The 12577-nt window shown below is 39.0% G+C and overlaps 1 protein-coding gene across 1 annotated transcript; it reads left to right on the top strand.

Annotated features, from left to right (window-relative positions):
• Window positions 1-9675: 9675 nt before the first annotated feature.
• Window positions 9676-11332, top strand: LOC146625449 (piggyBac transposable element-derived protein 3). The gene is made up of 2 exons (XM_085362180.1): window positions 9676-10402; window positions 10719-11332. The coding sequence occupies exons 1-2, from the start codon at window positions 9676-9678 to the stop codon at window positions 11330-11332; spliced, it is 1341 nt and encodes a 446-aa protein (XP_085218306.1).
• Window positions 11333-12577: the final 1245 nt, after the last annotated feature.

Genomic DNA, 12577 nt, shown 5'->3' with positions numbered 1-12577 from the left:
ACATATCCTCTTAGAGTATTTGTGGGAATTACTGGACCAGATCCTTAGATAATACTGAAGGATTCCTTTAATGTGAAAAAAGTCATAATCAACAAGTAGACTACATTTATGGTAAAGTCTGTTTCTCAGTATTTGATCTAAAATTAGTTGAAGTATAAATACTCAATGGCAAGATATTGGTGATAGCTCTGTGACAATAATGGCTCATTTCACCAGGGTGGTTCCACATAATGGGCATTAAAAAGCCTCCCAGACAAACCCTATTCTTCAGATATGGGTTTAATTGTCCAGAATATGATTGCTAAGTGAGAGGTCCCCTCACTTATCAAATTAACGGCTTTAAAATTGGGACAGTGAAGTACTTAGCTCTTATTAAAGTGGAAAGGGTCATGCCAAAGGTAAGCTGTTTATCTCATGAAGGAGAGCATAGAGGAGAGGAGAAACATCCCATTGACAGAAAACAAGTTAAAAAAAAGAGCCTTCTTTAAACCTGAAAGTCAGTCATGCTTTGAGAGCCAGACTGTGATATTAGAACACAAATTGGAAATAATTGCAAATTTTCATGTGTGGAAGAGAAACAGGAATAGTGATGAAGATAGACACAGTAATTGGAGAGATTCACATGTATTTCTTGCAGAAACTGTCCATATTTCTTCATGTTTTATTCATGAGAGTAAAGATAGTGTATAGCCACACATGAGCTATCACATATCACAGTGCTCATTTATAGCTCTCCTGCATGAGTCTGGCTTAGCCTAGATAACAGTGAAACCGCCTGGAGGCCAGACACAACTCCCCAAAGAGTAATACAGGCCGTCATGACACCCAGATAGAAGCATGGAAATGCAGGTCAACCCAAACTCTTATCAAAATGCCATACACCTTTCAAAATAGTGAATGAGCAGTATGGACTGGCTGCCAGTTAGTCTGATAACAGTGGGGACCTCTTATGTTCAAGTGTGCCATGTTTAAGGGACACTGGCTTATTATAGGCAAGGAAAATGAAGACATTTAGTGCAGTGATTTTCATTCAAATCTATCATAGCATGGTTTCTTCTTCAGGTCTGCACATCCAACTACTACTGCATCCAAAGAGCTACTGAATAGCACACACTGTAAGTTGTAGTGCTTTGAATGAAGCAATATTAAATCAATTTATTGGTACCATGTAGAATAAGGATAATGTCATTTGCAATGTAATGTCCTGCTGGGTTGTTACTTTGACACACATCTACCCTCTAAATATTTTTCTGGCCAAACAACCCACACCCACTTCTTTAATTCATTCATGCTTGAGTCATTTTAAGCTGTGCAGTACGTTTCTTCTACTGAGCACAAGGTTGCTAATTGTGGCGACTGAGGCATTTAAACGTTATGGCGTGACATCAGGGCAAAACTCTTGTTTAAAAAAAATGGAACACTGCGCAGAAAAATAGCATTAGTGGGATTTTCGTGAGAGTGTAATTTCCATATTTTTCACACCCTTCCCCAAGATAATCATAGATCAATTGCGCTGGGATTTGTGCAGACAACACTTGCTGGTTAAGTAGTTTGCAGAAAAGAATTTAAGACCTTTACTTAACCTTCAGAAGCAACATGCAAATATTTCAAAAATTATTCCTTGTAATACATTTGAGTTCTCTCACTCATGCAGTCGCTGACAATAATTCAATACAGCCACTAATCTCTTTCTAATATTACAAACCATGTGTTAACAGAGATAAGTGTGTTTGGCAGGGTGGTCATTTGGAATCTCTAACACTCGGGGCAAGTTTTGCCTTGTGGGTTGTCCTGGAGCCATTTGGCTTAAAAAAAATTAGTCTCCGAAGTTTCTGCAGATGCCTCAGTGTCACAACTTTAATGGACACAAAGATTTGGATTTCTTTTGCCATCCAAAGTCAGTAGCAAAACGGGACCTTCAGACAGCAGTAGTAATGAACCAAGAAGAACTAAAAACAAACCAATATTTTCCATCCTTTCTCCTGTTTTCCCACATAAATGATAACTGAGAGAGTAGAATATTTTTATCTATCAGCATTTGAAACAGAATATAAAAAAAGAGCTCAGAGCTGTACTCTTTATCAAGCAGCAATTATAGACAATTTGTTCAAAAAGGACTTGCAGACTTTTCGGCCACCCTTAACACTTTTTTTCCATGTGTATACGTGTTTTGCTCTTCCTCATAAACACAGAAGGAGGCATGTGGGACAAAATAAATATTCTACAGGTTGCTTTAATGCACAAAGAAACCAATTAATTTACCAGCATCAGGCTGGGAAAAAAGACAAACAACAAGGTTGTGTTGCCAACTGGGCAAAGTAGACAACTCCACAGGGGTAAACTTTCACACCATATGAATTCTGTTTATGCAATCTTATTAGTATCAGCTAAGACAGGTGCATAGATATCTTAAAGAGGGGTCTCTGTGACAAATGGTAGTTTTAAGACCTGCCAAGTTTCTCTGCCAGCGTGAGAGGGGGGAGGATGAGGTTTAAGGTTATGTGAAAAATTGGCAAAAGAAGAATGTTGCAAAACATGGGAATAGGCCATGGAATAAAATATGCTCTCCAAGAATTAATTTACATTGGTCTTATTTACTCTTTGACCTTGGACCATCTCTTAGTTAGCTGCTATAGTCTCATGCTGCTCCTCATGCTTTTATATGTCCCTACTGCATGTTATTAGCTTTTGTCCACTTTCTTCCAAAGTTTGTCTTTATATCTGTATGCTCTCCTTTTCTTGCTTCTCTTACTCTGAACCCCCTCAGCTGGTCATGGCAGATGGCTGACCCCCCCCCCTCCCTCTGGATCAAAAACTGGTTCAGAAATCTTCAGGTTCTTTCCTTTTAACCCTTGTGTGGTGTTCGTATTTTTGTTACTCAGCCAGTGTTCATGGGTCTGGTGGACCCGCTAGAGTTTTGGCTTTCCAAATTAACACTATCAAACAATTTTATGTTAAATTACTCAACAGATGTTTACTTCATCCCAATTACAAGACATATGAACAGCAAACATGGTTAATTTTTTCCCTTTACCTTTGTTAGATCACATTTATGAATTAATGTGCTTCTCGTTTTTCTTTTATATAAAATGTTATAAATAAATCAGTTATAATCAAGTGGAGTGAGTGGAAAGACACAACACATTTACACGTGAAAAAATAATTAATTGTTTAATTTTTCTTTTGAAAAAAACTGAACACGGGTCTCACAGACCCGAACACCATACAAGGGTTAAAAATAATGCGCTGCAAAAAACGTTTAGTAAGAAAACCCAAAAAAATGACATACAAATCATGAGTTAAAGGACTGTTCAGTTGTTAGTTGTTGGGGAAAATCAAGAAGTAGATTGAAAGCAGGCCAAAAACGTAGAACTGGCAGCACAGAACATGTCTGAATAGACTCACAATACAGGCACAATAATTAGAGTGCTTAATATCCCTTAATCTGTACTCTTAGAATTAATGAGTGTGCAGAATACAAACACAATCAGGTGATCGACAAAAGGTGGGAAATGTCTGGGAGAATGTGGTGGACAGGTAGGAAATGGCAACGTCAAGGTCAATCAGTTCAAAATCAGTTTTATAATAATAGGCTGATGGGTTGAGAAATGATAGGTTTATGCACTGCTTTGTTTTGGATCTTTGATATCCAGAAATAAAATAGATTTAGTGATAGTTCTCTTCAGATGCAGTCCCTGAGCTGATCCTTATTCTCCTGAATTTGCCAGAAGTTTTCAATTTCATGATGGTTTTACAGCAGCAGAATTGCTCTGCATGGATAGGACTTTATAGGCCACAGATATGAGTAAGATTAGAAAAAAAATGATTATCTAAGCAGCAGCACACAGCTTCAGAAAAAATCTATTATCTGTGTGAACAGGGAAATGAACCCAGCGGTATCACCACCCTTTTTCCCTCCTCTTCTTCTTTCAGGTGCAAGTAAGAGCATCTGGCTCGTTAGTTGTCCCTCAGCAAAGTGTCAAAGCAACAGTGCAGGAAACTGAGTAAGTCAACTGCATACTGGAAAGACAAGATTAATTTCCCAGAATGATTCTCCAATTGGTCTCACCTGAACCGAGGGTTTGGTATAGAAAGTGTTTCTCTTGCAACAAAAAAAATTAAGATTTATTTGCTTGAAGGGATTCGGGGACGATTTTTTTGCACTTAGATATTGAGACGAAGCCCCATTTAGCTAACACGGAAAGTTCTCACTCTTGTTTGATAGATCATGATCATGTCTAACAAGATAATTTTGGTCTACTGGAAATGAAGGAAGGAAGGAAAGAAAACAACTAAGGGATCAAGGTCCAGGTTTAAGGCAGGTTTTAAGATTTAAGGCAAACTTTTATTTTAATTATTTCATATTTACTTTTAATTTACCCGTGTTTTCATTTTCATTTTCTTTATTCCTCAGTTTTAATTTCCTTTTGCTTGCAGTATTCCTGTGCTTCATATTGTTTCACTTTAATCTTGAATGTTTTATTTGCTGTTTGTTATTTCTTTGTAACTCAAAGGTTCTTATAAATATATAAATATTATTATTATTATTGTATTTTCTGTTTGTGATTAGTCTTATGGTGTGTTGTTAAATGGAAAAAGGAACCTTCGCATTCAGATTTTCAAATGCTCATTATGCAATTCATTTGACCATCTGTAATACTAGAAGGCCTGCTGTACTCAGCCAAATTTCAACAGTAACCGTAACAACCCAGTACATAATTCAGCGGCTCGTATCCCCTGCAGCTATTTAAGGCTCTCACAAACAAAAAAGAATTTGAGAAAGAGATTTACTCTGGAACTAATTTCGCCACTGAAAACAACTTGCTAGAGTTGCTATAGAACAAGATTTTTAGTTTGAATAACATGGAGTTTTTATTTAACTTTGAATAACGCTGTGATTAATAATTGATTGGTCAAAGGGTTGCATACTTTCTCAGCCATCTGCCTCTGCTATCCTCATGTTGCCTGTCTAAAATAATTTGTTGTGGTATGAGAGTATTCAATCAAAATACAAAAAATAATAAATAAATAAATGATAAAAATGATAAAAAAAAAATATGGACACCTCAACTCAAGAGAAATGATGAAATTATATATATTGTGATTAGGTTTGGCCATGTATGAAGAAATCCATGCAGCATTATAATCATGCGTGTATCTGTGCTTCTTGAGAAAGTAAGCTCAAGTCACTGTGTGCAGATCACAAACACATCTTCAATCTTAACCTGTTAAGCAATTTCAGTGAGTCACATATGTCACTGCTTAGATCAAAAACGGCTCTTAGACTTGCACGTTCAGGGGTAAGTAGCCACTGGACAGATTTCCTTAAGAATGTCTTTAGCAGCTTTTTAAAATATTTTTAGTGTACAGCTTCCCAATATGTCTGTGAAGGTTGTCAGTCATCCAGGTCATTGTAGTCTAGTCTCAGTAAATCACAAGATAGGGTGGGGCTAGGCTTCACAATGTGTTCACTCGAAACCTTGGTTGATTGTGACCTAGACCCGTTTTCATACCTTGGTTTGTGCAAATAGGTAGAGGGTCAAAATGGGGTCCATGACCCTCTTGGGGACACTGCCATTGGGCTTAAAATCTGGGACTATCCACCAGTTGCTCTTAGAACTGAAGAAGCTTCTTGGATGAGAGGTGAAACGTCTTTAAGGAAACTTAAAGAAGTCCAGACGCTTTTCTTTCCAAGCTCCTAAGGTGAAACGAATTTGGGATGCTTGATGGTACTGACATAGTCTCCAAAACTGTGTAGAAAGAGCTATTTATGCCTTACAACAATCAATAAATAAACAGATAAATAAATAAATAAATAAATAAATAAATAACTGTCTGTCATTCTATTTCAGCTTATTAATTTTCTATCTAGAGTGCTTCACTTTGTTTGGACAGCCCAGGTAGGCAGGAAAATAATGCTATAATTTCAATCATATATGTATAAACAGCCTCGACTTCACTGTCAGTCCCTTATTGTCAGTTGTATTGTGGTGTTCATCTTTAAGTTATCTGGTTCCACAGCTAACGTGAAAGTTCTTCTATAATGTTTTCATCATGTCCTTAGAGATGGTAGACATTGATTACTCAGGGTTTTCTTTTGTTAGAAAGTTCACATAATCAAGATTCTTTAAGAACCTATTACTTCTGAAAGAAGTGCAACCCTACTTCCAAAAAGTTGGCAGATTTGTGCAAAATGTAAATAAAAAGAAACCAAAAAATTTAATTTGGAAATCTCATAAAACTATAATAGAGCTTAGAACAGCAGTTAAATCAAGAAAAGCTACCATTTTGACCCCCCCCCCCCCCCAAAAAAAAAAAAAAAAAAATAGATTGATTGATGGCAACAATACATTTCACAAAATTTGGGAAAGGCCCATGTTTATCACTCTTCTTTTAACAATAGTACATAAATTTCTGGGAACTTTGGAGATCAGTTGCTGGACTTTTGTCCCATTTTCTAGCTGATCAACAGTCCTGGGTCTTCTTTGTTGTATTTTTGCTTTATTGTGTGTCGAATGTTTTCCACTGGTGAAATGTCCAGATGGACAACTAGCCTTTCCTGAAAAAGATGCCTGAATGGGTGCATCTGTTGCCCAATGCTGAAAGGTAAATCTGCGTATTGACATTTCATGCTCACTTCTTCTTTGCATGATAGAGCTTTAACCTACATTTGAGGGTCACACCATTTCTTCTTGCCTCTCATCCACATTTACACATTTGGCTTTAGCAAGCAATGCAGCAGTTTGTGTAAGAACAAAGCGACTCTCTTCAACCCTTTAAAGCCAGTCGGAGCGGGCACGCTCCGTTTTGCGTAACTATTTTTAAATCCCTGTAGAACCGGAACCACGTAAAAATTCAAAACACTTACAAAATTCAAAACACGTACAAAATACAAAACACATGCAAACTCCAAAACACTTACAAATTCCAAAGCAGTTACAAATTCCAAAGCACTTACAAACCCCAAAACACAGGCAAAACCCCAAAACACATGCAAACTCCAAAACACAACGGAAGTGCTCCAGGACGCTAGGGGCAGTGTTGAGCTTTTGGTACCTAGTAACTACACAAGCCAGGAAGTACCTGGCTTGTGTACTTACTAGGTACCAAAGGCTGCTCGAAATGCGGCCCTCAAATGCGACCTTCATTTCCCTGAATTTTAAGGATGGGTCGGTGTAGCCTTCATGGCCCAACATATCCCAGACTTCATAGCGCGGTGGTGGGTGTGGATAATTTTGCCGAAAAAAACGGTTGAAGCGGGGCGGCTGAACAGTAAACTTTCAAAAGTAAGTGCTGAATATTATGTCAGTTATTTATGCGCAAATGTTTAATAATGAAGAACATTAAAACATGTTCGCCACATGTCGGGAAAGTTATGTGCCATTAGTGATGTTTGTACTAACTTGGTTTTAAAGCCTTTACTTGAAAATATGCACCGTTCAATAGTTGGCCTTAATCTTACAGAGAATGTGATGATTTTATGGATAATTAAAGTCAGTCATATATCCACAAACACAACAAGCTGAAAGTCAGTGATGCTGCTCGGTTTGCAGTCCTGAATATCACGGCACAAGCAGGATTCACTGCACTGTTAATGTTAGCTATGTTATATTGCTGCCTCTGTTCGGTGGTGTCGAGCCAAACTGACTTTAACGTGTTTGAACGAGCTGACGGTTCACTCGTTAAGCTGAAAGAAAGATGCTTTGATCACAGGAGTCACACATGTGTCCACTGTACCATCTGGGAACTCTTCTTGTTTAGCACTCATAATAACACAAACACTACATCTTCCTTCCCTTGTGCTGTTTTGTAGCAGTGTATACACCTGAGACTGCCACCTGTCTGTCTGTCCTGCACTCTCTCTCTGTTTCTTTCTCTCTGATTGTGGAATAAAAGTATGAACATGTATTAATAAGTTACACTTGTGTTTGAATCCTGCAGCTTATCACACATTTGATTTCCATGTGACAACTGCAAGTGTCCAGAGTGAGGACAGACTGAGGGACCCACTGCTGCACATCATCTGTGAGATTTTGCACCCCTGATGATCCGCCAGGACAAACTCAGCAGTGTGTGAGGAAGAGGAGGAGGAAGAGCAAGCAGCAGCTGACAGATGGAGAGAATAGACAGACTGTTCCCTGTTTGTGAAGGACTGCTAGAAAAGTTTAACAAAACCTTTTGTCTGTCCTGAATCAGTCTTATTAGGTAATGTTCAAATCATTTTTTCATTCCAGTGTTTTCAGTGTGGGAGAAAGTACTCAGGGCCTTCAAGTTACACACTATGAAAGGCAGAAACAAGTTTAATATTCAGAAACCTAAAGTATGTATCAGCAGCAGAATGGACCTAAAAATAAATGTTTGTTTCAGTTCTATGAAGCTTTGAGTATTTTTGGATTAGTAGTACTGCTGTGTTTGTTGCATCATATTGCTGTAATTGTTTATATGCTTCATATATTCTGAGGTAAGTTGATCTATAGTGTTACATCATATTCTATAAGGATGTTATGTGTTTGTATACTTTCTGCCCAGTTTGACCCATTTAGAAGACGTCAACCTGTTTAGTTTGAGGCTCTAAAATATTCACTGCTGTAATAACTAATAATGATTAATATAATAACTATAATATTGGCCATATTATATTTACATTACCAAAGTGAGAAGACTTTAGTCTCATGAACAACATTAACTAATTGTTATTTACTAGCTAATCTTTAAATGACTGTTCAGTACAGAAATGAAGCCCAAAAATCATGTTTTACAGTCCCGTGGACTCAGCCTCAGATACTTATTAAATCACACAGCTCATGTACAAACAAACAAACAAATGAACAAAACATGTTCTCCTTCATTTCTGTCAAACAAAGCTGTTTCCAGCGGTTAGTATCATGGTTGCTAGGCAACCTGGGCAGCGCCACGGAGACTAGACCGTCCCATTTCACAAGCCTCGCGCTTTCGGCCTTAGCGGTCTTTGAGTACGCGCCACTTGTGGACCGTTAAGGCTGCGTACTTTAACCTCCTAGGACCTGGCGTTTACATATGTGGACATCACATTTTGGTTTGTCTAGACCACAATACAAATTTTTTTTTATATATTTTTTCTGATATCCGAGGATATTACGAGGACATTATACTGCCTCCTGGTGGTGGCAGAATATAATTTCTCATTCCACATTAGATTCAAGATGGCTGACAACACACCCTGAAGTTCAGATGGCAACTCCCGAGCCAAACTTCGACCAGGTAAAAAATTCAATCACATTTCATGGCTCATTCTTGTTCAGATATGGATAAAAGTGTTCAATGTTTGTTATGGAATTCAAATTTTACAAAAGTTAGTAACTGTAATGATTTACCATGCTGCTAAACATGTGGTACATGTGTGTGAACAGAGGGACTTAGTTTTGTTAGCTTTGTTTACAATGTGGAAAGAGGGAGTTAGCAACATGTGCTAGCAAATTGTGACAATGAAATAGTATTTTTGGATGATTTAGGTAGAAAAAAATAGTTTACTACAGTACACGCAGATATAGCAAGTTTTACAAAAAAAAATCTCCATAGGTTTTTATTTGATCCTTCTTATGATGTTTTTTCCAGAGCGTTTTTCTTTCGCAAGAGCAATGGAGTTACTGGGGTTAATTGGAGACAACTCAGATGTGGAAGATTTGTCAGACATTGATGATCCTGTTGGGGATGCTGAATATTTTGATGCCTTGCGTACCATATCCTGCAATCAGGATGTACTGGTCCAAAACCTTGAGATTCCCTGCCATCACCAAAAGGTTCACACGTGACAGATTCTTCAGGCTCAGGCAATCACTCAAAGTGCTCATTGACGATGATGTTCCAGAGGATCTGAAAGAGCGTGATCAATTCTGGAAAGTGAGGCCTTTTCTGAACCGCATTCTGAAAGGCTGCAAATCTCAAGCTCGCCCAGAATGCGTTTCCATTGACGAGCAGATGATTCCATTCACAGGAGCTTGTCCGTATCGACAATATCTGCCAATGAAGCCAAACCCAGTTGGCATACAAAACTTTGTTTGTGCAACAGCAGATGGTATTGTGCTGGACTTTGAAATTTATCAAGGGGCACCTGCACTCCTTGAGCAGGTTGAAGAACCAGGGGATCTGGGTTTGGGAGGCTTGGTCATAGATCGTCTGTCTCAAACGCTGCATCCTAATACAAAGGTTTACTGTGATCGGTTCTTCATTTCCATCCAAGTTGTGGAACGCATGATGAAGAAGCAGATATATGTAACTGGTACAGTTATGAAGAATCGGGTCGCTGCAGCAGTACAGAAGCTACCAAATGACAAAACAATGAAAAAGAAAGGAAGAGGGACCTCAGCACAAGTTACCACTGAGGATGGAAAGATTTGTGTGGTGAAGTGGTATGACAATAAACCCATACGGGGCGATCATGGCTCAAGAGTTGGGAGTTCGCCTTGTAATCGGAAGGTTGCCGGTTCGAGCCCCGGCTTGGACAGTCTCGGTCATTGTGTCCTTGGGCAAGACACTTCACCCATTGCCTACTGGTGGTGGTCAGAGGGCCCGGTGGCGCCAGTGTCCGGCAGCCTCGCCTCTGTCAGTGCGCCCCAGGGTGGCTGTGGCTACAATGAAGCTTGCCATCACCAGTGTGTGAATGGGTGGATGACTGGATATGTAAAGCGCTTTGGGGTCCTTAGGGACTAGTAAAGCGCTATACAAATACAGGCCATTTACCATATTGATGATGTCTGCTGTTCATGCTAGCGAGCCAGAAGACACCTGCCAGAGATGGGACAAAAAACGAAAACGATATGTGACCATCTCGCGACCAAGTATTGTCCGTGAATACAACTCCAAGATGGGTGGAGTTGACCTTGTCGATAGAATGATGAGTTACTATCGCATGAGTGGCCGTACGAAGAAATGGACACTGCGGATGCTAATGTACTTTATGGATCTGGCTTTAGCCAACAGCTGGCTACTGTACCGTAAAGACCTTACTGTATGTGGCACACCAAAGAAGGACATCATGCAGTTTCTTGAATTTCGCATGGAAGTGGCCATGACCTTCTTGGCTCAGTATGCCAATGACAGCTCTGACTTTTCAGTGCAGGAAGATGACCCAGACGTGTTAGTCCAAGGGAAAAGGCGTCCAGTGAAGGCAGTGCCCCATGTCTCATTCCGCAGGAAGGCTAATGCACATCTGCCAGAGGTGGCAAAATTGAAGAATGCAGCACACTGCAGAGCAAAAGGCTGCTCAGTGAAAATTCGAGTACAGTGTGTTACATGCAAGGTGTTCCTCTGCTTACAGGCAAATCGGAACTGTTACACAGCCTTTCACACATAGGTGTAAACATGGGGGAAAAAATTTGAAGTAGCAGTTTTGAAGTGTTAGGTTTCCTGCTACATCCAATGTTCATAATTCTATTACTTTTTGGACTTTGTTACAGACATCTGTCTTCCTGTAACTGTTAGCAGAACTTCAAATGAGCCATATTGGTCAAAGGGGAACAACTGTTGTTTCTAATTTTCTTTTTGTACTCAGGAAAATTGCTGCTGTGTTCAGACAAAAAATAAAGAGTTTTGCACATCATTACTTACTTGTGACTTTATAGTGGTCTATTGGAATTTAAAACGAATGTTCTAATATGTGGCCATCATTTTTCTCAGAAACTACATCAGGTAAAAAGATCATTCTTTGTTTTTACATTCATCAGGTCCCAATCAGCCCAAATAGCAAAAAGAAATTAAAAATGCATGTCATGAAAGAGTTCGGGTCATAGGAGGTTAAAGCTGCAGACCCTGAATTGTCAACATTGCGACATTCAATATATTTGAATGATACGGTAAGCGCCCAGTTAGCTCCTAGCATTTCTCAGCAGCTCTGCCTCCTTTTCGACTACTGGGACATTTAAACAATGGATAATCCGTTTACAAACAAATTCATGCTTTTCTCCTCAACAGAGAGCGTCGTACAATAAGAAGAATGGCGCCTAATTACAGAGTTAATAATACAGACTTTGTAATATCTCACATGTAGATTCATCAGCCAGATTAAGTGTTTACTGACAATTGACAGTGTAAGCGGACATCATCATCACTATTCCAATCAATCTTCTCCACACAGACAAGCATAAACACACTCGACTATCACTAAATCAAATTTAACACACGTTTGTAATGACGCTAATTCAGTTTACAATAGGGTTCATTCGCTTGGTAAGCAGGTGGCAGTATCCTCTTATACTGGGGAGTAAACTGCCATTAAACGAAGAGAAGAAGAAGAAAACCCCTGCACATGCGCGGTACGGATCGGGTAGACCTGATTTGTACGGTCCGACTTTGCACATGCGCAGTAAGGATCGGGGAGTCCTGATCCGTAACTATCTTTTTATTTTTCGTTTTTGTCTACATTATTTTGAAATGCTTCATCATTGGAAACATGTTAAGAGATACTTATTATTCTTAACATCTTAACAGATACTCTGACCCGTAACTATCGTAAAACGCTTGTGTTTTACGATAGTTTGCATGTGTTTTGGATTTTGTACGTGTTTTGGAGTTTGTACGTGCTATTTGGAATTTGTAAGTG

Source organism: Diplotaxodon limnothrissa, linkage group LG9 (assembly GCF_057381915.1).
Source record: "Diplotaxodon limnothrissa isolate DT_005_m linkage group LG9, D_limnothrissa_male_GT1.1, whole genome shotgun sequence".
Taxonomy (NCBI): Eukaryota; Metazoa; Chordata; class Actinopteri; order Cichliformes; family Cichlidae; genus Diplotaxodon; species Diplotaxodon limnothrissa.
Note: the sequence above shows the minus strand (reverse complement) of the source record. Positions and strands in the feature narration are given on the sequence as shown.

What these genes read in the sequence shown, in the direction of transcription:
- LOC146625449 (XM_085362180.1), top strand. Translation starts at nt 9,676, where the DNA reads ATGATCCTGTTGGGGATGCTGAATATTTTGATGCCTTGCGTACCATAT. An exon ending in GAAGTGGTATGACAATAAAC is followed by an intron (nt 10,403 to 10,718) that starts CCATACGGGGCG and finishes ACAGGCCATTTA; the next exon opens with CCATATTGATGATGTCTGCT.